Source organism: Acanthaster planci, linkage group LG11, assembly GCF_054643075.1.
Source record: "Acanthaster planci isolate LZ-2023a linkage group LG11, COTS_SCS, whole genome shotgun sequence".
NCBI lineage: Eukaryota > Metazoa > Echinodermata > Asteroidea > Valvatida > Acanthasteridae > Acanthaster > Acanthaster planci.
The window spans coordinates 2,131,177-2,158,143 of record NC_141787.1 but is presented as its reverse complement, the minus strand read 5'-3'; the positions used below and the strand labels follow the sequence as shown (position 1 = coordinate 2,158,143).

General features: G+C 41.0%; 1 protein-coding gene across 2 annotated transcripts; it reads left to right on the top strand.

Annotated features, from left to right (window-relative positions):
• Positions 1–162: 162 nt before the first annotated feature.
• On the top strand, positions 163–25,883 carry anapc5 (anaphase promoting complex subunit 5). 2 transcript variants are annotated; one of them, XM_087143138.1, is made up of 18 exons: positions 163–784; positions 937–1,016; positions 1,396–1,511; positions 2,618–2,849; positions 3,604–3,778; positions 4,862–5,052; positions 5,655–5,736; positions 6,628–6,720; positions 7,028–7,095; positions 8,194–8,307; positions 8,459–8,681; positions 8,989–9,110; positions 9,837–9,953; positions 10,766–10,970; positions 11,868–11,937; positions 21,116–21,208; positions 23,711–23,805; positions 24,871–25,883. In XM_087143138.1, exons 1-18 carry the CDS (start codon positions 221–223, stop codon positions 24,985–24,987), a joined length of 2,757 nt encoding a protein of 918 aa, XP_086999264.1. In that variant the 5' UTR covers positions 163–220; the 3' UTR covers positions 24,988–25,883. The 2 variants fall into 2 exon arrangements, with proteins under 2 accessions (XP_086999264.1, XP_022084224.2); XM_022228532.2 differs by having other exon boundaries at positions 169–784; positions 10,823–10,970.
• Positions 25,884–26,967: the final 1,084 nt, after the last annotated feature.

Sequence of the window (26,967 nt, the reverse complement as noted above, 5' to 3'; positions counted from 1 at the left end):
GCGTTGCGCGTAATGCGCACTGAACGCGCTGCCATCCGTCGCTTTGCCCATACTTTTCAAAATCATGGTTTTACGCGCAAGACTGGCGGTCTATGCGTTTATATGTCTGTGGATTTTGCACTGTTGTCTATGGGCGCGCATTTGATGTAGTGCAACCTGGAACTCTTGAATTCTACGTCTATCTACACCTAGACCTGTACCTTGTTTGTATGTCTGTCAAATGAGGGCGCAATATCAGAGTTGTAATATACTAGACTGGTGCCGGGAAAATCGTGCTAGTGTCGTTGTTCAGGCATTGAGGGCCTTGGGAACCTGTCTTTGTCCACTACGGCAAAAATTGTCGGAGCGGGAGAATTCACATCAAACGGACCAAAAGAAAGTGCACTTTCGCGCTGAAAAGGTCGGTTACCATCCAATGAATTTTAGTGCAAGAGGCCTTTCCAGGCCAAGGGAATGGGTGACACCGCACAAGGTGTCCCTGGCGGTCCTGGTGACTGTGTACGCGGAGAGAGAACTACCGGAGACGGGCCACCCTCCTTCGCCGGTCATGCCAGTTCTGGTCACGAGAACGACGGGCGCGAGTCACGGGAGTGGCAGAGCGGCTGGTGCTGGGGATCGGGAAGAGACCGTGACGCCCACAGTAGCGCCATGGCCAGCGATTAGTGACAAGAGGCCGACTGGCTCAGCGGGGACGTATCTCGGGGAAAGCGGACTGGATTGTGAGGGTGGCTGGAGTGTTGTGGTCAAACGAAATTTTGCTAAGTCCATGCTAAAATGGATACAGGTGATAACTTCTTACCTTACTCCTTAGTAATTGAATTTAAAATGATAGGCCTAGGCCATCATGTTAGAAAATGTGAATGACAACTAGAATTACCCCTCAAGTTTCTGTCTACTGCAAAAAGTGAGAATTTCCTTCCAACCTTTTTTTTTTAGAGTTCTGATATGGAATTCCAAGACCTATTGATGAAAGTGAAGGAAATTGATGAAGAACTAAGCAAAGATTTACTTGAGACGTAAGTGTTCATTATTTTCATTGTAATTAAGTCAGCTGATTGTAAGTGTACATTTGTTGATGTTATTTGTAATTTTACCATTGTAATGGAATTTGTTCCTCAGCTTATCTTAAGAAAGCAAATAATGTTGTGATTTTTCTATTTTTCTAAGTTCTACAGTAGTTGAAGCATTCAGTGATTTATCAGTTCCCTTTTGCCCTACAAAACAAATGTATTTCAGTAATTAGGTAACAGATCATAAATAATGCACGCAAGCATTTTTTAATTTGAATATTAACAACAAATGGGAAGAATACTTGCCTAGCCCATTGTTGAGAAACTGTATGATTCATTTTGGGGGTCGGGTCTAATGTGATTTTCCTTCCGTTATTTTGTGAAGCTTGAGTTCCATCAATACATCCGGGCTGTCAGCCTTGGCCGACTTCATCCAATCACTACACAAGCTTTTGGACAGCAACAATGGGCAGTCGCCAGTCCATAGGCACAGCATCCTGGGTAAGAGTGCTCAATCTTGAACTGTGTGGACCTCAGACCTGTTGATAAGTGGTTAGTGTGAAGACCCCAAATTTTGTAGAGACACTACAAGATTTTCACAGTCTAATTATCCACTGCTAAAATCATCCCCCAATTCTAGGAGTTTGAATTGAAACGCATCAATGTCTACAACTCACCATGTTTGGTACTCTCATCAAATTTATAAATAATAGGTGCTCCATCAGTTGGAAGTGCCGCATTGTTACCCCCGCCCATCAAGATTATAAATCATATCTGAAACAGCATCAGTTTGAGACATCTTGCTCACAAAGTTACAATCAATTACTTAGTTTGATACATCAGAGCAGGGTAAATATTAAAACTGAAATGTTGCAAAGGATGTTCTTGAACCCAGTCTCTGGATCATTTTAACCCTTGTCATTTATGAAACCGGCAAAGTTTCATTCTGTGTAGTGTCTTTAAGGCATGTTCTTTGTGTTTATCTGGGCTTTGTAGTTCTGTCTGAAACAAGTCTGGAATGTGATACCATACAAGTTGTGTGAATGCACTGTTCCTTTTCAAAGTGTGAAATTATGGTCAGACATCAGTCCTTTCAAACAACTTAACCCTAACACTCCTCAATCCTTCACCTGTTGGAGGACTGAGGAGTGTTAGGGTTAAATTTGTTGGACCATAAGCGGTTGTGTTCAGATATAGTGTCTAATGGAAATGTATAAAGGTAAAAGTCCCACAAGCGAAATCCGTTTTGGGTGTTTTAACTCTGGTTTCTTATACTTATGACATAAACACTGTGAACCTGGAGAGTGTGTTCCCGTGTGACCTTGGTATACATCCGATCACAAACTGATAATGGCAAAACAGAATATGGGTGATTCACGATAGTGTGCCCCCAAGAGTTTGCAACGCATTTGCCAATCACAATGGGCAAAATCTGTCGACCCTTTCCCAACGGGCATTGGGTCGACAGACTTTGCACATTGTGATTGGGCAACGTGTTGCAAACTCTTGGGGGCACACCATTGTGAAATGCCAGTGTTAACTATGACACGATGTTGTGTCTAACCACTTTTGGGGCCTAATTTCACTCTCTACTTTTGGGTAAATAGGTATCTTCATTCGGCGCATGGTCCTCTCCTACGACAAGCTGTCCTTCGATCAGGTCTCGGCCTTGTACAAGAGCCTCAAGGCCTACCTGAGTGGGCTGGAGGGTCACCTGACAGAGGGGGAACGGAGCAAAGCCATGATGGACATCAGCACCGTGGACGATGGCGGCACAATGACCAAGGACGAGCTGGACGGGCCCAGACCCGAAAATGGACTCACCCAACTGACCCAAAGGTGAAGGCCCATACTGCCCTGCAAAATTTAAAAAGAAAAGGGACAGATGAGCCAGATTCTCTTTATTAAAATTAAAAAAAAAGTACCTCGCAAGCTAAAATCTTCTGAGAACATGTCATGAGTAGTTACATCTCATGACAGTTTAACTGACACCCTGATTTCTCTTGGCTAAGCAACTGTGCTCAGCGCAGGTCCATGCTTAGCATTTCTGTCGACATGACCCCATATTTTCACATGCCTCGATCCAATCTCGCAGATATTCTGAAAGTCCAGACCAAATCCATTTGTGAATGCGGTTAGAAAAAAATAAAGGTTTTATCATTTGTCTCATTAAAATTGCAAGCCTGTGTACTTGATCAGCATGTTTGAGAAATTCTGCTCATGGAACCAAGGATTCCGCAAAAGTGCCCTAGGGCACTGTAGCTTGAAACCTGAAGAAACTTGTAGAAAAGAGATCATAAGAAGTAGCTACAGTTTTAGAGGTGGGAGGAAAACCCCAGAGGAATAGTCTAGGTAAAACCCATTGAATCAGGTAGGGACTGAAGAACCAATCCACGTGTAGGCCTAAACAGGATGATGCACAATGTTATTATAATACTTCTTGTAGTTTGGACAGCTTCCAGGGGTCACAAGGTCAACTGAAGTATTTTTTCCCCTGTTAGTTTGTACCTTTAGGACAAAAGGTACCTCTTTTTTATTCCCATTTCCGTTCCTCTATCCCACTTAACCCCCCCTCCCCCGACTTTTACTTTAGGGGAAGCACTCTGAACCTTCCATCAGAGCGAACTTTTACCCGTCAACAGGCAGAGTCCTTCATTGCCGAACAGGCACGCCTACTGCAGAACGACGACCCCAGGGCCCTTGATCCCAGCACGCTACAGGACCAGATAGCTGTCCTGAAGGACACTAATCCCGACCTGGCTGAAACGGTAAAAGCAGAAACTCACTCCAACAGTCACTGGACGGGTTTGGTGTTTCAGAGTAGCAAGGTTATTTGGGAGCAAAGCAAGACCTCACCTGCGTGCGCTGCCGTTCCCAAATGACCTCAGACACGCTTCATATTGACCACAAACTGTTGGAATACAGTACTAGCTCATTCAAATGTAAGAAGATATTCTTCTGAAAAAAGGCATCAACTCTCCTATTTCTCTTCCGGGGAGACCGGTTTTGGGTTGCCGGGGTGCCCGAAATTGGACGAAGAGCTGTGGGCCTTGTCACAATAGACTGTACTGGGAACAAAAGACAGAGCTGCTGGGAATTGCCAACATTTTTTCAGTTGTCAATAGCGGAGGAAATCCGTCATTGTTTTGAAAGATGATACCACTGTTTGTGGCATTCAGTGCAAGCGGATTACCACTGGGGACAAAAGCTATTGAAAAGACGCCAGTAGTGCACTGTGCCAGTTTCGGGAACAAAAGAAGCTTATGTAACACCACAAAACACCTCTTTAAATACTACAAGGTGGCAGGCCTGGCTGAAATACTCTGGTATCATTAGATGTTGTCTGTCAGATTAGAGTAGCCACCACACAGTCACTCCATAGGGTTTAGGCATTCAGGAAAAAAGAGAAGAATTTTTGAAGATTTTTGAAAACCGCAGATGTTGAAATATCGCCTGTGTGTAGGCTCTGCAGTTTAAAAGCACCTGGCAGCATATGGTTAACCAAGGCATTTCCTTCACTTTATGCATTAGTGATGACGTTCTCTCCTGAAGACCAGTAGACCCAGATGGGAAAAGTGGTGCAATTTTTCATTGATTTGCAGTTTAATCTGTTTACTTGATACCTTTAGCTTCCGTCTTTATTTCAAAGTCTTAAGATGGCTCGCTGAAGTTCATTTAATGAAAACTGGTAGATGGCCTCAGAAACATGCATATTTTGTCCCTGGTTGAACAAAATATTGGAATGTTTGATCAGTTGGAAGGTTGAATGTTTATTTGGTTGGCTGGCTGGTTCAAATCCCACTTGGTGAGATTGCTGTGCTCAGTACCGTGAACTTTCACCCTAACTGTAGCATTTCCTGTCCTACCTGAATGGCCTACGGCTCAGTGAGTTCTGCGGCGCGACCGACAGCCTGCACAGCTACTTCGACCACCTGCTGCCCAGGGCCGGCGAAGCCAACAGTGGTCGGGACGAGGGGACCAGCAAGAGTTTCCGCTATGCTGCCCTCAACTTGGCAGGCATGCACTGCATGTTCGGCCACAGGTAAATGTCAAGCGGTATATTGAACTCAACGTGTTCAAAATATAACTATTCTGTGAAACGAAATTAGGATTTGAAGACAAAAGTAGGCAATATGGAAATACTGTTAAGCATCTTTCATGTTTTTATTAATGTATTTTCATTATCACAGTTTTTGTATCTGTGATATAATTTCAATTTTTGTTATTAAGTGATCTATTTGCATTTAAAATTTAAAATGGTAACTTTGGCTCACCATTGAATGTCAGTGTTGCAGTCGATTACTTGTTGAGTACCAAGTTTACTGCCAAATATTGAACTGTCTAAGCGTGAACAAAGCTGAAAAACGTGCATGTCTATAAGACTGTCAGAGTATTGTATAGATCAAGTTCCTTAGATAAAAGTACTTTCAAAGTTTTCAATTCAACGTTTTTAATTTGTCCCATTATCTTGTCTTTGTGAATTTACCATCAAATTTCCATGTTCTCTAGCTTTTTAAAACTCCCAACCAGTTCAATATTTTGTAGTAAACTTGGCACTTTAAAAGTACTTGGACCAAAACACTGTTAAATAGACACACTATTGGCCAAGTGCCAGTTTTTGTTAATCTTTTTGTGTCGTTGCAGAGAACAGGCATTGCTAGCATTGAAGGAAGCCATTAGGATCGCCCACGAGCGGAATGATAATGTTTGTCTCCAGCATGCCTTGGTGAGGGCCACTTCTTTTATTTGTAATTATTTTCAACCCCCAACCGTTTCTCACTATTAAAAGCCAAGTTAGTGTCTGGTCTATGCGTAAGAATAGCTTCTTCTAGGCACTCAATTTTAAAGGTCTTGTTTGACAAGCCGAAACACCAGGGACCATTAGCCTGTTGTTGTCATGCGTCTTTCCTACAACTTGCCTTGCTGCAAATTAGTTCTTACCCAACTGCCAAAAATACAGATTTTCATTTCTATAAACCCTAACAGTCCTAAATCCTCCAATTTCAATACAATTTTACATACACCCTTTGGGGTTAGGGTTGAACCACTTCAATCTGTTTATTGCTTATAGTCTTGAAAATTCTCGGTGAAAAAAAGGGCTGTCTATTTTATTACAACATTTGCTCCAAATACAATTCCCCAAAATGTACATCATTTCTCAACTGTGACCCAAAACTCAGACATTGGATTTGGTGTGTGTGGAAGAAACTGAGGCCATGTCCGAAACGGGCTTTCAGAGCTACGGCTAGGTCTATTGTCTGCACGTTTCCCACATTTCCAATGGAGCAAAGACCTAGCCCTAGCCAACAGATTCGGATGCAGCCTGAGAGTCACTAAGGGAAGGGCATTGATAGATTTATTACACGCTCGCCAATGGAGCCAGAACCAAATTTTGCAGGAACCAAAATCTTTTAAGCATTGAAAATAATATGCTCAGCAAATACAGGCTACCAGCTGAAGTGCCATACAGAGCACGTTACTTTGGACTGGTGTTCCACTCATTTTTTTGCTCAGCACAAAATATTTGCCAAGCCATTTCTTTCTCCCTATTAAATGTGGCCTTAGTGGATTTGGGACAATTGGGATGAAGTCTATCACTTTCTTTGTGTCTCTCTAGGGCTGGTTGTATCGTCTGGAGAAAATGAGTGGGGAAGATGTGTCCTATCTCCTCGATCGGTCCATCACACGGTCTGACGCCTTGAATCTGCCTGTGAGTAGACAAACACTTTTCCATAGACGTTTCCAAGTCCTTCATTACCCCAATAATCGTCCATACCAGGTAACAGTGTCTAAGGCTTCTGAAAAGATACTGGCCTGCAAAAGCACCAGTACACCACTATCACATCACACGCTCCTTCTCAACCGAAAGAGAAGATCGACATCGTATGGCTCCAGCTTTAAGCCTGTGGCCTTGTGGTTAGCCCAGAGGTGAAACTGATTACTGTATGTAGCAACCTGACTCTTCTAGACTATTTTTGTTGGAAAACATACCCTCTTTTCTGTATTTTTTTTTCTAGTATCTGGCATCTCTTGGGATCCAAAACTTTGCCCAGCACAAGGCTCTGAGTTCCACCGACCCTTCCAAGTGAGTCATTTGCCCTAAAAAATGTCCAAAATGAGAAGTCCATTCACTTTCTATGTAAACTTGTGACTTACATATATCTTTGTCTGACGTTGGGCTAAAATGTTGACTGTTTTTGCCTTCTTGAAACTTTTCATGTCTGACGTATCCCAAAGATCACATGATTGCCATAATGTCCCTAACACCACACCACGCGGCAGTCAAGTAACGCAAAAATGCATAGTGTACGGTACATTTCCGTGTACCTCTGCATGCACCATGTACTGTACCCTCAATTGCACAAAACCAAAAACAGTGCAATGCATGAAGGAATTCAAGAACAGTGGGGCCACTTGTGACCATCTCTTCTCCTTGAGATTGGAAACCACAAGATAGGAGCTTTTGTAAACACGGCAAGTGATGGCTTCTTTGCCAGAAATTTGTTTGATCAGTCACGTGAAAATCTTCAGCTGGGAGATTTTGTGAGGCCTGGATTATGCCCAGATAAGAGCTATATATGCATGAAAGCAAACCACGGTTCACTAATACGCACAATGCGTGACATCTAGATGCTCAACCAACCATAAAAACTTCGCGTGTGAAATTAGGCTCCTATAACATTCGGGCTTTATTTTCCTTAAAAAACCTCCCTGTTGACCCAGGATTCGAACCCACACTCCATGCATCACAAACCATTATGCTGTAACTGCTTGACTACCGTAATTCACACAAGTTGACGGTGTTTTTACTGTTGATATGCCGATGAACGACTGCAACGCAAGTCTAATACACATTGGACATGCGCAATACAAACACAACTACCGTGGTTTAGCTTCATACGTATGGTTGCATTTATATCTCCAGGAAACCCCAACAGGTGGAGGAAGACAAAATGGCCGAGAAAATGTCACGTTGACACGAAAATTCTTAATCTCTCATAATTCTTTGGTGACGTTATTTCCATCTGGGCGTCTATGAGAATGTGACACTGTATCGTGAACAAGTTTTAAAATGACCCACTGTGGAAGAACATACTTCAATAAAAAAAACTGTGCTTGAACTCTAATTTCAATTTCAAATGTGAATAAACTCTACGATTCTCAACCTGCTTCTGTTTCCCAGTGTGTTCGAATACCTTGCCAAGAGCGACATGCTCAACTGCAAACACAACCAGCCCCAACTGGTTCAGACCAGTTTGGCCCAGCAAAGCGCCCTCTGGCAGATGTATGGGTACAGGTGAGTGGTTTTCACAAAGATTCATGATCAATTGATTGATGTGAGGACGTTAATGGATGTGTGAGGGGTTGTAATGAACTTACCTACAGCACTGATTGTTGCACCCCTTTCTAATAGACCTGATTAATATCTCACATCTCTCTTCCCGTAGGACGATGTCCTCACTCTGCGATCAGCTTCTGCTCCACTCTGGCCACCAGGACCTGCCGGGGGGCACGTCCAACAACTGCCTGATCACCACGGAGAGCGAGGTGCTGTGCCTGGCCATCTGCAACCAGGCAAGGCAGCACGGGGACCAGGGAATGTACACAGCGTCAGGGGACCTGCTGCGGCTGGCCAAGGAGCGGTTCCCAACGCCCTCTAAGCACGCCAAGGTGAGCCAGACATTTGACTTGTATGCAATGGCAAGAGAGGTTCGAGGCTCTGCTTCGTCAAAATCTTTGGTTCCGGGAGTCAGTTAAGTCCAGTTTTCCAAGTTTCAAACATTCAATGTTTGAAATTACGGAAAGACGAAGAAATGAGGGCATTCCCCATGTGCTGTTTGCAGGGCTGAGCCAAATGAAACTCTTCCCATAAAAATGTGCTGTCTCTTGGCAGAGATGTGCATTTCTATTACATTGTAGGCCAATCTTTGCACAGTGATCAACTTACCAGGAATGTTCATTGTTGCTAATGTCACAGATTTGGATGGAATGTGAGCAGGAACTGTCCTTTGACAGGGCCATACTGCAGGGCAAATGGCAGCAGGCGGAGCAGGCCGTCTTAAACCTGGCTTCCATTAATGAGACCAGCGCCCTCTATAGGTGAGCACAATCAGGCCTGCGGTCACACTGAGCAGTCATTACTGAGATCATTGCTTTATCACGTCACACGCCTTCTTCACTCTGAATAGCTTGGACAGCTCTACTTATTGGAGGAGCAGTGAATCTTTCAAAATGTCGGCTTTGCCTCCAGTGTTGACTTCATTTGAGTTCCACGACCAATGTTTACATATTTGCCGTGGGAAGCAAGTGAAAATTCTACAGACCCTATCCCCAGCATTTGTCAGACAAAATGAATGCTTTTGTAGAAGAAAGTGGAGTTGCATTGTACTAGAAATACTCCATACAAAAAAAACTAAAAAAGACGAGGGTGGTGACAAAGTGGAATTTTGCAGGATCTACTCACAGTTTTCCTGATCTGTTTGTCGTCTGTCCCCGGCCGTCTGTTTCTCTTGATTCATTCTCTATCCCTGTTCCTTTCTTCTGTTATCCCAACCCTCCTAAATGCTTTAAATCCCACATGTAGGGTTTTGTTAGATTTTGCAGGATTGAGGACTTATAACCCGCCCAGTGTTATTTTACATAGGGCTTGATGCCTGTTGAAAGTTAAACAGTAAAGAATAAGACACTGCTTGGTTTCTTCCGGCGTAGTAGCTTGTAGAGGATTTACGATGAATATGTGACGAGCTTCATCTGCCTGGTTATGATTATACTTGATTATGCTTGATTATTCACCTGATGCAAATTGACCCTTTTTCTGCGTTCCAGAAAAGTGATTCTCTTGAAGAAACGAGGAGAGACGACGGCCGCTTTCAAAGCGGCCAATCACATCATTGACAACTGCAAGGACAATCAGCGAGGCTTCACGACGGAGCTTCTAGTCAGGTAAAAATGCCTCACCAACAAGCCCATGATTTCCCCATTCAATCCCGTTTACCTTAACCTGCACATAACCAAAGCCCTGCTGGCCTCAGAGAGCCATGTTTGCATTCACGATTTGGGCCTACAGAATTTTAAAAGCCGTAAAAGCTCAAAGTAAGGCTGGGTCATGTTGAATAACTGAATATTCTCATATTTGGCCTTCCATTCCATCAAATGTTTGATTATTTGGTTCTACAGTATTCCCTCAAAAACAGAAACAAAAAGCATGAAGGAAAATTCATTCTTTGTTGGGCATATGCATTAAGTTGCAGTACCTTGAGCAAATTTTATCTCCAAAACAACTGAAATATTCCCTTTTTTATTTCATCCATTTTCAACTCGGAATATTTGGTTTGGGAAAAAAATATTCCAATTTTGGACAATTGATCGAATATTCAAATATGAGAACAACCTGCTCAGCCCTAGCTTAAAGTGCTTGTCATAGGAAATACACATGCGCACACGAGCCAAATTCCTTGCTTCATGTATAACCATCTCATACCAATTTGTAGTTACTCATCTTCCCAGCAAAGTAGAAACATTGAACACCACAGTTTTGAACAAGATATATGTACCAACTCTCACTGATCTGTGGATGTGAACTGACCGACGTAGACCCATGTATTGTTTCCTGCCATTGCCAAGTAGTTTATACATGGCCTGAGTATGCACCGCAGCGCCCTCTACTGGCCCCGCACAGACGCATTGTTCACATTATCAGTGATGTGTGAGTCAGTGAGTATGCTTATGTTGCATCATTCTTAACTCGGTCTCAGGGTTGCCATGCCAACTTGGCAATCAACTCCATTATCTACAAAACACAATTTCCCCAGGGCCCTACTGGAGTTGTCGGAGCTCCATGCAGTATCGTCCAATCACACGTCAGCCATCCCCCACCTGCTAGAGTCCTTGGCACTGTGCCAGACGCACCACCTGTCGTCCCTGTACACCAAAGCCATGGCCAGATTGGCACAAACTCAGGTGAGGAATTTGGAGCACACTCAAAAAATTAGTGCCAGCTCATTGATTTTTTTTCCAGCCAAATATGCCAATTATCAAATATTTCTGGGATTACATACTCTCTTTTGTCAATAACTTTCCAACATCTGTCAGTGTCACGTAACAGTCAGCATGGCCAGAAAAGTTTTGTCTTGGATAAAAAAGTGGTGCTGAGTTTCAAATAAATCTGTTCAATTTCAGTTCCAGCTTATGAATCGAAATAATCAGATAGCAAGTCATGGCATATTTTTTTCCTTTTTTTCACATTTCTTGAGTAGAGTTCATTTTTGATTTTTAAACCCCTTAGCTGTAGCTACATTCCTGCTTTGAAGAACACATACTGACCTCTTGTAAGTGTAATTTACACATTTGAAAGAGCTAAAATGGTTTTTGAAAAAACATTTAATAAACACTGTAAAACGTTGACATTCAATAATGATAAAATGTTAGCCTTTTTCCCCTTGTTTTCTCCAATCACGAGCCAGATCATAAACCCAGGCTGTTTTTTTTACCACGGATCATTTGATTTCCTCCAATACTTCCTATCTGAAAAATGCTATACGGAGTCTTTCGAAGTTGAAATATCGCCATTTTATTTCCAAACTCCAGAGTGCATGTCTTGGAACCAAAACTTCTCAACATTTACTAATAATCAACATTTACTAATAATGTAGTTTTCCAAGACTTCTGTAGGATTAAGGAAGGTAGAACCCAACCACTGTTGCTTATTGAAACTTGATACCCCCTCCAGTATTAAGAATGTACCATCACTTCCTCCTACAGGGATGGATTTTAAAGGACTCTGGAAGATTCTAAGATTGCTAAAGATGTCGTGATTATCAGTCATGAAAATGTTTCACTTGGTCATTATTTCAATAGTTGATGCTCAAGATGCCGCGCCATGCCCTTAGCTTAGTGGAAAGGATCATGCCTCAAGTCCTTGCCAATGGTAAGTCATGACATTTTCGTTCCTTGTCTCATCACAGACACTATGGTTTCTTGACTGTGTCCCCCAACTAACAACTTGAGGTTTATCTAAAACTGTTACACCGCTGACCTTTGTTGTATTTGCCATAAGTGAAAAATTGGAGAGAGTGATTTTGAGACTGAGGGAACAAAATCTGAAGTTTCACTTTTTTAGCTCTCTCTATCTCTTTGGGAGGGGAGGAGTTAGAGTTGGAGGATGATACTTGAGATGAAGTCCCCAAATTTTTCAAGCCAAAATTGGTTTGAAAAGCAGCATATAGGGGTTCGTGAATCGCGTTCACTTTGAAATGAGGGCGCTCTTTTAATTCATGTACACAAATGATCAAGTTACTGTAATCGTGAATTTAAGTGCTGTTCAGTGTTGTAACACTGATAACTGTGAACTTTAAGACTTCTGTTTCGATGATGAAAATCTTTTTTTTTTCATTTTGTAATAAAGGGCGTCTAATAGGAGTCAAATGTCAATGCAGTTCAATGTCAGGCCTTCACCCAAAGAGTAGTCCTTAAAGCTGGTCATTTACTGTTATCTGCTTCATATTCTGTCAACGTTCCTCAGTGGGTTACGTACTGATGAGGAAACAAGTAGAGATATAATGAAAAATGTTGGTTATGCGAAGATATACAATAGGGTCATGTGACAGTATGCAAATTAGTAGGTAAACTGAAACGGGGATCATGTGACAGTATGCAAATTAGTAAGGACAGTTAAAAAAACTGTGAGGGTTGCTTTGCAGAAGTACTGGTACATAGGTACACTATACAGAGATAATCATGGAAGACACTAGTGCATGTTATCTTTTGAATGCCACTGGCTCCCGTACCATAGATTTGTATGCTTATTCCAGCCGTAGCCAGTTCATTTGGACATAGCCCATATACAGTGTTTCAAGCCTGATACAGTGGAAGTGTTAATCGAGCAAGAAACGCTGAGCTTAACAAAAGATAACAGGGTACCAGTCAGTTGTGATGTTCATCACATAGCAGTTTGACTGGTGACCCGTGTTTGCAAAGCAGATCTTTTATCCAAGCTAAGCACTTTGCTGTTATTGGCATTCCCATGACATTGTTCTGTTGCATAATGCTAACAAATTTGACACGTGATGTAAGTGCTGTTTGTCCAATAAGTTTTTAATGTTTGAAATGCTTCCTTCATCGTTGATCAGTTGTGTATGACTCTGTCTTTATCTCATTTGTACAGATCCATATTATGTAATGGATGTCATTGGATAAATACATGTAGGATACGAGTGTGCTCTGCCACATTTTAACACGTGACTTCCAATGTGATGTGAGGACAACAGGACGTGTAACCTGTTGTAATCCAAAAATCTCAAAATTACATGTATCAGTGACTAGGAATTACTCCAAAATCCTGAGTTTACTTAGATGCCACAAAGATATCAAACAAAATGGCACTGATATAAGGAAAAACAGTAACGATGGGATCCAATAATAAGATTAGTGAAATCCTGTTCAAAAGTGTGTCGTACTAGTGCACAATGATTAGGCTATGCAATATGTGCATAAGAGAAAAAAGATCTTCAGAGCATTTTGAGGGCAAGGAATTGGGCAGGCTCTGCAACGGAGGATGACTCTAGCGATGGTCAAAACAATTCATTGACAATGCAAATAAGCTAGGATGCCGGTCGAAGTAATGCCTTCAACAAACGGCCAGACATAGACGAAACAGCGAAGGTTGCAAAGGGACTCCCGTCATGAAAATATGGGGAACAGGAAGCCCCCAAAACAGACTCAGTTCACAAAATGTGTCTACTGGAGTTAGATTCAGCTCTCGGGCAGTACTTTTGTCAAGACAAGCTTCTACCCGTCGCTCCACAGATGAGTTGCCAGCATATCACTGGTCCTGGCATACCGAAGTCTCAATGTAGAGATCAAGGTTCATATTCCCTTAATACCACTATAGTTTCCTAGTCCTCTAGTCCTGTGATAAATTTTTTTTTTCAGAAATTACTGTTGTCTAAGGCCCTTTTCCAATACTCGACTTGGGCTCCATCTCAGGCTTCGTTCCCAAAACCAATCCCCGATTGTGGGCCTGAAACGTTTAAATTAAATTGGATTACTGTAATTTCTGGCTCTCTTGCATCTTATTTGATGTTTTGTGGCACTATTAAACTAATTACCGCGCTTACAGCTTCAACGTCAGCCAGTAAAAAAACAGGTGAAGCCTGAGACGGAGCCGAAGTTGAGTATTGGAAAACGGCCTTCAAATTTAAGGAAAGTCTGGAGTACAGGAGAAGCTGTTGTTCATAATCATGCACAGATTGTCACATTGCGACCACAGATGAGCATGCACAGATTGTCACATTGCGACCACAGATGAGCATGCACAGATTGTCACATTGCAACCACAGATGAGCATGCACAGATTGTCACATTGCAACCACAGATGAGCATGCTCAGATTGTCACGTTGCGACCACAGATGAGCATGCACAGATTGTCACATTGTGACCACAGATGAGCATGCAGCAAAGCACGTGCTTGCCATACATTCACATCGTGACCCCTTTGTACGTAGCGAGCTCCACAAACTCATTGTGCAATCTTAGCTATTGGATCACAGAGTTCACTTGCCAATTATCATGATGTTAACCCAGTTTGAGGGTGCATGAATTTAAACTTCTGTCTTCAATTGCTTGCGCACGTACCATGCTATCTCCGTAATTGGCCCTTGCAACCGTGATAAGCATGCGAGCCTAAACCTTTGCCTTGAGTTGTTTACGCGAGTTGAGTGTTTTCTCCATATAGAGCTTGAAGCTTTAGGCTTCAGTTGTTTGCCACATGTATCATGTGATCTCTGTACCTGGCTATCTCGTCTGTGATACAACTTAATTGTTCTGTTTTTTTAGTACTTTATGGGACATGCCACTTAATCCTTGGTGCAAAGAATCCAAACTGCTCACAGTCTGGAGTGACTGTATCTAAATTGTAAAAAGAGAACTTCTGGTTTTTACGTTAGTACACTCTACTAGGATTTTCACACCTAAGATGTGACATAATTTTGAATTTTGCATTTCAGACAGATTTGTCAATCGCTTCATATTGTGCACTTTCAAGCAATCACCTTTAGCTTTTTTCTTGCTCTCAATAAGTAGACATCATTTGACGGATTTACGTCTACCGACTATTAAAGATAGATTTTTAAGGGACACTTCCTATTTGTTAAATATTAGGATGTTTACATGTAGGTTCAAATTTGTTTTTACTAAAGATGTTAGGACTGGATGACAGTTAATTAATTGACTGTCAGAGTTTAAGATGCACTTGTTCATCCATTAGCACCGTGCAATCACTGGTTGGGTAGTTTAAAAGAATGCCTGAGTTTAGAAAGCATATGGTTGTTGGAACAAGCACGCAAGAGCAAGCCACTTTTGTCAAGTCGACCACTTTAAAATGAAATAAGAGACATCAAAATACTCAATGGTGTACACAGAATTTGGCCTTTGCATGTTCACATCATAATTTCAACAAGATTTGGCACACAAGCTAGGAAGCTAGGATCATGGTTTAGAGTAGAGAAAAATGCATGGATTCTGTGTTTATATTCAAAGTTGGGCTGTGTTTGTTTTCAAAGTTGGGCCGGGAAACCAGCTGAAAATGCTTCTGTGATTCAATGTTTCCGAGGCCATATTCTAATACTCAACTTCTCCTCTGTCTCAAGCTTCGTCTCCATAATCAATCCCAAACTGTAGGCCTGAAAATATTTGTATCCTATTTGATGTTCCTGTAGCACTATTTTACTTACGAGTGAGCTTACAACTTCAAAGTCAGGCATTCGTAAACAGACGATGCAAGGTTTCTGCTTGGCCATACAAGTTATATTTCCATGTCAAATATTTGAATAGGTAAGATTTTATCTTACCACTGAAAGTTTCATTATCTGCGAAATCCTAAAAGCCCTACGGATTAATCTGATTGGCACATCCTTCTCTGTGAGCAAGTAGTACACCCATGTACGTCCTTGATGGTACTGTATATTTTAACTTGCATATCTCACTAGATAATCTAGAAATCAAATTTTGAAGTGCACCTTAACAACTTTTTAAGGACATGTTTTTTTGAGGACATGTTGCTTTCTATTTTTTTTTCTAAAGGACTAAGCGGGGATTAATTTGTTAAGTAACCACGACACAGCATGATTAGGGACAGGCTAAGAAATCTTGACAGAAAATGGTAGCATGGCTGGACTAATCTATAGGCATGCATTTGCTGCAGTGACACCACACTCATGTATACATTCTTTGGTTCGAAGTGCATGCATTGTGATAATTTGTTTTATATATTTCTAAAATTTATTTATTCATGCTGACAACGACATTCACGACAAATGTTGAGAGATATCATGGACAGTATAATAAATAATAACTATGTAAAAAATGAATAAAAAATGAATATGCAACTAATGACAAGAAAAGCAAGTGTGATATTACTGTTCGTTAAACTTAGTTGTCAATGGTAACATCAGAAATGCCAGCATAGGCATCGGGAGAAGCCAAAAGCTTTTTAATCCTCCCCAATATTAGTTGCAACACCCGATTGGTTGGAGAGGTAATTTACTTGTGTGCACGGCCTGCACAGGTGTCCTGTACCACCCCAGTAATGGCTCCTAATCATGGTAACCAGATTGGTTATTGGCCAATACGATCGATTTACACTGGCGCACCTCAAAGAGTTTGCAACGCATTGGCCAATCACACGACACGAAATCTGCCGACCCAATAAGCACTTGGAAATAGTTGACAGATTTCGCACATTGTGATTTGGTCGACACGTTGCAAACTCTTGGAGGCGAGCTATTGTGAATCACCCGTATTTGGTCATGCTACTTAAACACAGAAAATCACTAAGTGTACAAGAAGCTTCATCCAGTGTGTTCAGTCATCACGCGTTGAGACAAACTCAGGGTTTGTTTTTTTTCCTACTTAAGCACAGGAGTTTAATAAGGCCAAAAAAGTTAATCCTGATTCCAATTACATGGCACCTGAAACCAGGGTAGGGAGGTAGGATATTTTTCAGTTTTGCAGTTTTTTTATTACTGATTAAGAGTGCTGCTAAGGGTTAACTGGTTACAAATAACAACAGCAACAGAGGGCGGGTGGAGTTTGTTTCAAATGGCACAAACAACACTATTAAGGGTACTCCTTCCTTCAAACCATTTTCAGCACATTCAAACTGTAGCAGGTAAATGTTTTTTAAATTCCATTTTCACATTTTCGAATCCCCCCCCAAAAGAATGAATTTTGGGTCATGCCATCAAAGTAATATAGGTCGAGAAACAGGAAGCACAGTTTTTTCCCTGAACAATATTTGCGGATGTACGAACTTAATGACATTGGACTCTTATCCAGTTTTATCCACAGGGTTTTAATAATCACATTAATCTTAACAGTGCCATTTTGTAGAATTGATCAGCTGAATTTTCATTCTAATCATTGTACTTTTTATTTCACTTTAAGAACTGAAACCGGTTGCCTAAAGGCTGAAAAGTTTCAATGTTCAAAAATACAATTAAAATAGTTGTGTATTAAATCATGTTTATGACATAACAGCACACTAAAACACATTGCACAAGCAGCTCTGTGGAAAAAGCACTTTTACACCCACTCAAAGATGCCAAGGAATTTTCCGCACCACAACTGTGAATTTCAAGTTTAGATGTGGCCTGACCTTGGGGGAAAGGGGGGTGGCCAGCCAGTGGGGGGGTCAGGGTAAGTTCACAGGGACCCAGAGGAGCTTGTGTCAACAGCATAGTTTCCTGCACAGTATTAAGGGCACAGTTTCCTGTGCAGGGCCAGGTTAAGTGACCTGCCAAAGGTCACTTTGCTTGAGGTGCATATTGGTCCGGGCTCCATGTTGAGTGACAACATTGCGCATGTGATCTTTAGGGTATGTAACCCCCACCATTGCCAATACCTCAACCCTATCTTCAATATGGATGTTAATTTGAATTTCCTCACATCTTTGAAATGCTGTTAATCCTTGTCAAGGTGTTTTGAGGCAGAAAGGTTTGAATGCAGCCATTCGGAAGGTTGCTGATTAAAGGATTTAGTGGAAGGTTTTCAGTGGCACGAAACAACATTCATGTTAATGTTGCAGGCCCATTGGGACATTTGACGCAGACAGCCATATGAAAAAAATAGTCACGAGTTAGAGTTTTTCATACATACATCTTGTCTGGATTGCTGTCTAAAGGTCAATGCAATTCATTTGCATTTAAAGGGTACTTTGGTGCATTTGTATGCTAATGAGCATGATGTCATCCCAGGATGAAAACCTTCACATTTGTGGACAAAGTTTGCTGGAAGTTTCCATTGTTGCTACTCTTAATTTCGTTGTCTTTGTTGTTTCATTGTTGCTTAAGTGCAATGCAACAAACCAAATTAGCAGCCCTCTCTCAGCCATGCTTCCATTGAGCATATTTTTGATTTCACAATTTGAACAGAAAAAGCAGCAAACTGAACAATGCCTCCCTGATTAACATCAGCAGCAACCCAATTGTCAAATAAAGCAAGGTCAATTGATGTTGAAAAAAGTGCACTTTTTCAATACTTAATAACCCCAAAGAGATGTCGAATAGTTTTCATGCAAAGCAGTGGAGTGTCAAGTTGAAAACAAAAACTGTGAGAGAAAAAGTAATTGCTAAGACCCTTTTTAGTGTCAGTGATGTACATGTACATGCCACGTTGTTACCAGGACTGCACTGTACTGCAGTGGATCATCACGCCCATCTGGAGAATTGTAAACTCAGCAACTTTTGGATCTGTGACTGTGTTAGTGCTACTTACGCTTATCTTGCCTGCTATAAACTACCCATAATGCTGTCCACAGTCCAAAATCCATTTTCAAATCACTTGACTGCTGTTTGTCACGCCACGTTTTGTTTTTTGTTTGTGTATGTTTTGTTGCTCTGGAAATCTACAGCATTCGGTTCTGGGCTCAGACAAAGATCAGATAACAAGACAATGAAAGGTTCCTGGATGGACTGTGGTTTGGGTCTGTCCATTGCCGGCTGCTTAGGAGTAAAGTCTAACTTGACTGTCTTGTCAGGTTTTGCCATGTGAATATTTTTTAAAAGAAAGATCAACGTTATTGTCGCTTTGTGCAGAATTACAAGAAAATCAATATTTGAAAAAAATGAGGGGTTGTACGGGTTGGGTTAATAAAAGTTATCTTTTTTCCTGTACTTTAATTGTGTTTTGTCATTTCACCCCTGATGTAAATAATGAAGTATTTGCCTTTGATTTCGACACACTTTATCTTGTCACTGTTATTTTTACTTTTTCTTTGTTTTTCGTAAGATGCCATTTAGTGTCAGCACTATTGAAAATTATACAGTTGTAGTAAAATTGGATAGTCCTTCACTTAAGCAACCAGTCATTCTCCACCCCTAACACAAATCATCCAAGCACCTGTTTTATTCTGCCCAAATTCCTACCCACCCAGCCCTAACCCCGAAGCCAGTTACTTTGTACCCAACCTTTATCCCATCCAAACTGGAATCTGCAGCTACCCCAACTCCTATAGCTTGGCTGTATCTATCCCAAACCTTGCTTCAGCTCTTACCCTGCCACATCGGCCCAACACCTGTCCTACCCAACCCATACCCCCATCCAAACACCTACCCCTACCAATCCCCAACCCCTGCTCCAGTCCAACCCCATTCTAACCTCTTCCCCTACCCAACTCCAACCCCTACCTCAATGCCTACCCCTCCCCCGTCATTACCCCAATCCTAGTGGGGGGAGGGGCTCCAGCATCTTATGGGGGACACCAGCTTTCAGTGGTGCATTTTTTCGGGGGGGGGAAGCTTTGGTTAGCTTTGTTAAAAATCCATTCACCCGTTTTTGTTTTTTATTTTGTGGAGGGGGCACCAGGAATTTGTGGGGGGAAAGTCCCTCGTCCCCCCAGGCCCCCCCAAAGCTACGCCCCTGCTTCTACCCCATCTCATCACCTACCCCTTACCCCTAAATAACCCTATTCTTAATCCTTCTTAAGTTCATATAAACCCAATCCACACGTAGGTTTTGCAACAAACTCCAGCCAGTCACAGATGGAATGAAATAGTTTCAAAGAGCCTTCCCTTTAACTCCATAGTCAACCAACGCTACTGCACCTCAACTCCGAACTAGATTTTATTGCCCTCTCTGAGAGAATGGAGATTGGCCAGCAGACACACAGCCCTGCAACTACTAGTGTTGTTTACCCAGGGGGCTACAATGTACATAGTTGCTGACACACAGCCTGTCAGCAACCCAGAATCCATTTTCAAAGATTTAACTTTAAACCTTCACCCATTATCTGTCTGAATTTGTCCGGCTGCCCTGGGAAAAAACTGCCGAGTTGTTTTGAACTCCTAGTGCAGCTGATTCTGTGCCTAGAAAAATCAGATTACAAAACAATGGATGTCCCAGGATGCAGTGTTGGCCTGTGCATTGTATGCTGAACGGGGTGAAAGTCTAATGTGTTTTGTCTGTAGTTGTTAAAAACAACTGTGAAGGTTTAACAGAAATTTTAAGGATTGGGCAGAAATGAGCAACCATACCATGACTTGCCAAAGATTTGAAAATAAGGGACAGTTTAATGCACAATAAAAACATGAGAACATAAGGTGAAAACCGTGGACTTCTCTACGGATTACAATTGGTTTAGGTTATGAAAGACAGAAAGATTTCTGTTCTGTTGCTTGGCCGAATTTAAGTTACATTATAATTGAAAAAAAAAACGGTACCTGAAAACTTCACATTTTGGGCCGAGGGGAATAATGGTTCTGGACCATTGGGAGTTTTTCCGGCACAACGGCCAGTATGTTTAAATTGCAGGAAAGTTGAAGCTAAAAGCTCAGTAAATCATGAAATATTTGGGGTTTTTTTGGATAGGAACACTCCGTAGTTTGTCACTTTGGGGCTGGTTTGTTTTTTATTGTGATGCCAAGGAAATTTTTTATTTTGTAAAAACTGTTGAGTTCGCAGCACCACTAAAAGTTGAACAATAGTAACAGAATTTGCTGTGTGTAATCCAATTCAACAGCCAACAATTCTCCACCCCTACTCCAACACTTCACCCTCTGCTTTTCCTCTTTCCCAGTATTTTGAACTGTTCATAAATATTTACCATTTGCAGGTTCCCTGTACGATCAGTGCTGCGTCAAATTTCTTTACGCCAAATGCCAAGTTGCCTGTAGTTCAAGACAGAAAGATGAGAACCGCAAAGCAGGTACAGGTGTGAATTCTTGTTGTGTTAATGTTGACACGTTGAACCAGATATCTCTTGCAAGAAAAAAACGAATATGCAGCGCATAGACAAAGTGCAGTGGGCTAACAAACTCACCGATAAGGCCAGATACTCGGTGTCATATTAGCGTAGTTACGCCATCTGCTGCATTTTTTATGTTAATGAATGTACATGCACAGTTTAAATGCGTATTTATTGTAATAGTACTTAAGACCATCAAGAGTAATAGTGTTTAAAACCATCAAGAAAACTGATAGTAATAGGATGTTAATAATATATTCTTTAAAAATGCCTCACATTGTCAAACAATCTTGAAGCTCTTTGCAATTGGACAAAATTACCGTAAAAGAAGAAACAAAATTATTGTTCGCTATATAATTAGTATTTGAAAAGGCTTGCGATTCAAATTCAGTGACTGAAAAATTACAAATTGAAAAGAATGAAACTGTTGTAAAGTTAGAGCTAAACTTGACAAGCTAAAATAAATAAGTGTATCGGTGTGAAATTGAATCCAGAGATGTTCGGCGTGTACAGAGCCTGAAATTAGGCTACAAAGTGGTTCGACAAAACATTCGAGCGTGATCAGTGAAGTTCTGCCCTTGTCAGCTAATTTTGACATGATAGCAAGTTCTCTTGAGAATATGCTCTCCAGTGTTGTTGACTCGAGTCGCTGACTCAGACTCTGCAAGGCGCTATTTATTTGACTTGAGACTTGACTAGACTGGGGAAAAAATGACTTGGTTTCAACATTGAATTACACTCACAGTTTAAATGTCACAGGAAACAACAATCAGAGTAAAAGCACCAGCACGAGTTTGCTTTTGAGACTTTTTGCCTTCACATTTCCTTTGGACATCTGGCTTACCACATCTTTTGGTCGGACTAAGACAGCCCTTGGTGGGAAAATTGTGCGACTGTTATTTCACACTCTGCATGTATGCAACGTCATTCCTGCAAAAGCTCCAGGATAAGCTGCTCATAAAAAGACACTATCACTTTATCAGTACCAGTTTAAAGAGCACCTCTAAGGAAAACATGTTTTCTCTGATTTTATCTGTTCAAATAAATATGGAAGCATCCAAATCGAACGCAGTGTCGTTTGTCTCCAGAGCTCAACTATAACAAGCTAAAAAGATGCGAATTCTGAATGTAGATTGGTCATTGAGGAGAAAACAGAGAAAACGACGGAAGGGAACCCTCGCCCTGTATTCGTAGTGGATAAACCCTTGTGCATGCCTAGCAATGCATGCAGCCATTGTAGCCGATTTTCCTTTAATGATGATCTTCTGACCCATATTTAAAACTTTTAGGGGGGAATTTTTTCCTGAGCTTATTACACCATTAAGCGCATAAGAAACAAAGTCTTTGCCTCTTCTAAACTTTCCGTCAGTGGTGTGTGGGAATCTTTCAGTCCATCCCCGATTAGGATGTTTTGATTCATGCAGTTAAAGTTGAAGGACAGTGACAGTGTTGCCAGCTGTCCCACTCGCCGACTTTTCAGACATGTGTGGCAAGTCGCCCAGCTGAACTGTGTCATTTGGATGTGGTCAATTAAATGACAAAGTGCTGAATAGGCCCACGCCTCTGGTTCAGCAGAACTGAATAGATAGGATTGAAAGTTTGTAATAGGTTGACATATTCGCACAAAGTTTTACTTGAATTCAGCAGAATCCAAATGTAACCCCCCCCATCCTTGTTACTTCTTGAATTGTGTTTACTTGAATGTTCCTTGCTGAGATATATTTTTTGTGAAATCAGTTTGATTTGGTAATTTTTAAGTAAAAAGGAATCACAGTTTTGTATAGATTGGTGGTGTTTTTCCTAGGCTACCTGTAGTTTGAACACTCATGCATATAGTGCTTTTTGAGCAGTTTTGTTCTAACTCACACAAATTTATGGCCTTCGAAAACAGCCTCCATGTAGTCAATCTCAATTGTTCCCACACCTTTCAAAAGTCTCCAAATTTAAGGCCGGTTCATACTTCACATGAAAGAGAACACTAATGTTAATTTGTGGTGTCAGTTGAAAAATATTTGTGCTTCAAATTTGCAAAAGTTGGACACATTTCAACTCAAGTGAAATTATCTTTCAAATCATCCATGACGTCAAGTTCACTTAACTTTCTATTATTAACCTTACCCGGCAGTATGAACTGGCCTTTACACTTACGATATTAGTGCATGGCAATATGTGATCCGCCATACCAAAACCTGGCTGAAAGTTTGAAAACTATTACCTGGAGAAGGATGTAATGCTAAGATGAACAATGCAGATTCCACAACTTATATTGCTCGTTATTGCCAAAGCCTTCCACCGGCAAGATTTGCAGTGTGGATCACTTTGAAGAAAGGGCAGAGAAATTGTCAAACATTAAACTATTACTTACGTGAGCCTGGCTCTCATATGGTTGATTGATCGTGCTTTGTCCCTCAGAGATATCATCAGTCAAGCAGTGATATCTGTTTTTATCCCCGCCAATTGTAGTTCTGCTTTCAGTGGTACAACTTCTCCAAGAAACAGCAGATGGCTTCCACAAGACGGAGGCAGAATACCGTGTCAAGGATGTCATCTACCTTCAAGTACGTTTCTCCTACCTCCCCCTTAAAGTCCATTTGTTTTTTACCCTTCTCTGAAAAGTTGGGGTCTCCGAAAAAGTAGGCCTGCCGCTGGAAACCTAGTGTTCAAGTTTCCATCGACTTGGCCTAAAAGTCCAACAATTATTGAGTTTGACACCTTTGCTGTACCAGCTTCAAATTGGCTCACTGACTAAGCCCAACAATCTTATTGGCTGACTGGTTAAAACATCTGCAATAGGAAGCAGGAAGTAGTGGGTTTGAGTCCCATAAGTTGTTGAAAGAAATTAGCAGGGGGGGATCTGGAAATTTTTCCAGTGGGGATCAGGCCGGAGATTTTTTTCATGTCTCATTTTTTGTAGACAAGCAGAAACTATGAAAAATTATACATGCCGTACATTGTTTACAATAGTGGTGCGCTTCGAGTAATTTTTTATCATTTTCACCATTTTTTCTTGTTTTTGGTCTCAGAGTGTTTTTTCCTACCCCCCTGATCCTTGCCTGAATTGGGTTGGCAAAGGAAGAACCCAATATTTTAATCTACGGTGGAGATCGCATAGAACTAGCTGTTTAATATTGGACTTGGAAAAAGGGTTGCATGTGACCCTTGTGGCCACGGATATGCCAAGTGTTTTCATTTGTACATTCAGTATTCAAATGTGAAACTCCCACATTTCAGTGTTGGTATAATACCATAGCTTCTTGAGAAGAACAAATAGATCAGATTAGTTGAAAGATAAGCTGATTCCTTTGATGAACAGTTGCATTTTAAGCATTCTGACAACACGTTCTTTGCGGGGCACTGTCCTTTATATATGCACATATATACATGTATAAAAAAAAAACAGATGGTCATGTGGCAAAATTATGAAACTAATTAATTGTCAAGCTGTTTGATATTTCTAAATCCAGGATATACATCAGCATTTCATTTCATATTCGCACAGGTGTATAATGTATTGCTATTTCACCCACGAGTGCATTAGTGGAAAGTTATCTCGAGGGTTACTGATGAATTTATCTGTTGGTTTACCTACCTTTGTGCTCTTTTGTCTTATCGTTTTTCAACAGGCACATCTATACGATAAACTCGGCTACACATCAGAACGTAACAAGTGCTCCTTGAACTTCCGCCAACTGGACCATCAGTACCCTACATCTGTTGCCATGCCAACTTCCTCAATATGAACTCTATTTTTTTCTTTTTTTCCCCTCGGTGGTAACCATTTGATAGTAGGCGTGGTTTGGAACTATTTGGGAATGGAGAAAAGTTTTCTGTTTCTTGAGTGCCTGAGCCTCTTTTGTGCTGCGGGGAATATGCTAAATTTGGTTGAAGCAAGAGAAAAGGCTTGTTCAAAGCAAACTACACCCCATTCCTCAGCAAATTCACGATCTCTAGTTCTAATTTTCCTTTTGGTTAATTTGTACTTCTTTTTTGATTAATTTTTTTGGTGAAGTGTGGAATTGCGTTTTTTTAATTTATGATCTAATGAGTCACATGTTTTTGGTGATATTATCTTCAATTAAATTGATTTCAAAATGATGAAACTGGAGAGTTGCTGTCTTACTGTGGAAGTTTTCCCTGTCCCCCCCCCCATTTATTTTCTTTTATTTCCTGCACAGTACATAATTCTATAAAAATGGTCGAAACACGCACTTGGGGAATATTTTGATTTAAATACGTACACAAATTTAAAATGTACCATTTTAATCAGGCCATGTCTCCATTAACTTGATCAGTGCTTATATTTACATTTGAAAAGGCAGTCATTGAAGCCGACAAATAATTCTGTAGTTATGTGAAGCAATTTGAAATCCTAAACATTTAATATTCCTCGTCGCAACCAAACTTGTTCAACGGTTGCCCTTTGAAACTAGCCAAGACTCGACAGGATGACATTTTCAGGTTTTTGTTTCTGTCTTATACAGATTTTATTCCAAATGCGGATTGAAATGCAGACATCTGGCATGGTTGAAATCAATAATTCTGTTTAGATTCTACTATGTTTATGATTGTCTAGTGTGTTGCGTGCAATAAAATGAACCTGCCAAACTGGGAACAGCTGTGCAGACTAGACCAGGAATTCATCTTCCTCTCTCGTAATCTTTGTTAAACCACGAGATTCAGGGAAATGCTAATGGAAAGTTATTTGAAAATTCTTGAAAACAGTTCCACATCTATTTGTAATCTTCATTGCAGAGGTTTCTCTTCATTTTCCTGGAAGAGTTTGCAAAGACATCAATCTGAAATATTGAATGAGGCCTTTTTCGACCCCTTTATGTTTATGTTTTTTGTTGGTTGTGTTGTTTATTTTTTTTCGAATTTAGTATTCATTGAATACAGGCATCGACTCCCCTTAATATAATTTAATTTAATGACCATGATACATGGGCCAATATGGGTTGATATCACTCGCGCCATTCGATGCATTTCCTCTCGTCTGTCAAAAGGAAAAACGAATACTAGATCGCGTGATCGGAAATCTGTTCATCTGTTTCGGATGGCCTGACCATTGAAGCTTTCAATAGGTCCAGTAGCTCAGCTTGCAGACAATAAATCCTTTGCGCCATCAATTGCGAAATGAGAGCGAGACTGTTGCAACACGTTTTGCGCAATGTAAAGCGAATCTGTCCGTGCCATGATAGGCCATCCGTTGTCAACGAACTGGCGCACGGGGCGCACAAGGGATTTGTCCATTAAAGAGACGTTTGCACTTTTGGTTAATTGTTCTCTACGGAAGAATTCAATGCAGTTTTCAGTGCAACAATGCTTACAATGACAAAAGTGGTGTTTGGGAAATTCCCGCCACAAATGTTACGAAATTTGTTGGCTGATCGAGATACTCAGTAGGAGGTTGTTGGTTCATGGTTCATACAATAGAAACGATTTCATCATACCCCACAAACATTCCCTGACAACATTCTCATCTACATTTTGTTTTCTCGTTCTTGAGTCGGGCGGGAAGTCCGTAAGCAAGTGTCCATTTTAAAAAGTAGCGAAAAAACATGAAATGTAATTTAAACATTTTGAAATTTACGATACTGTGTTTTTGTTTTGGTATTCGCACAGCTCGAATCTAATTTATTTTGCATGGATGGTTGAGTACAATGTTGCCATGTCTCACTTTAATGGGATATTGTTGAAGATTTACAATTTTTGAGTGGGAT

Excerpts from the sequence above, each read along its gene's own strand:
- anapc5 (XM_087143138.1), top strand. The coding sequence starts at position 221 with ATGAGGGCGCAATATCAGAGTTGTAATATACTAGACTGGTGCCGGGAA. Across the intron at positions 2,850-3,603 it reads CTCACCCAACTGACCCAAAG|GGGAAGCACTCTGAACCTTC; the intron begins GTGAAGGCCCAT and ends CTTTTACTTTAG. Across the intron at positions 5,737-6,627 it reads TTTGTCTCCAGCATGCCTTG|GGCTGGTTGTATCGTCTGGA; the intron begins GTGAGGGCCACT and ends GTGTCTCTCTAG.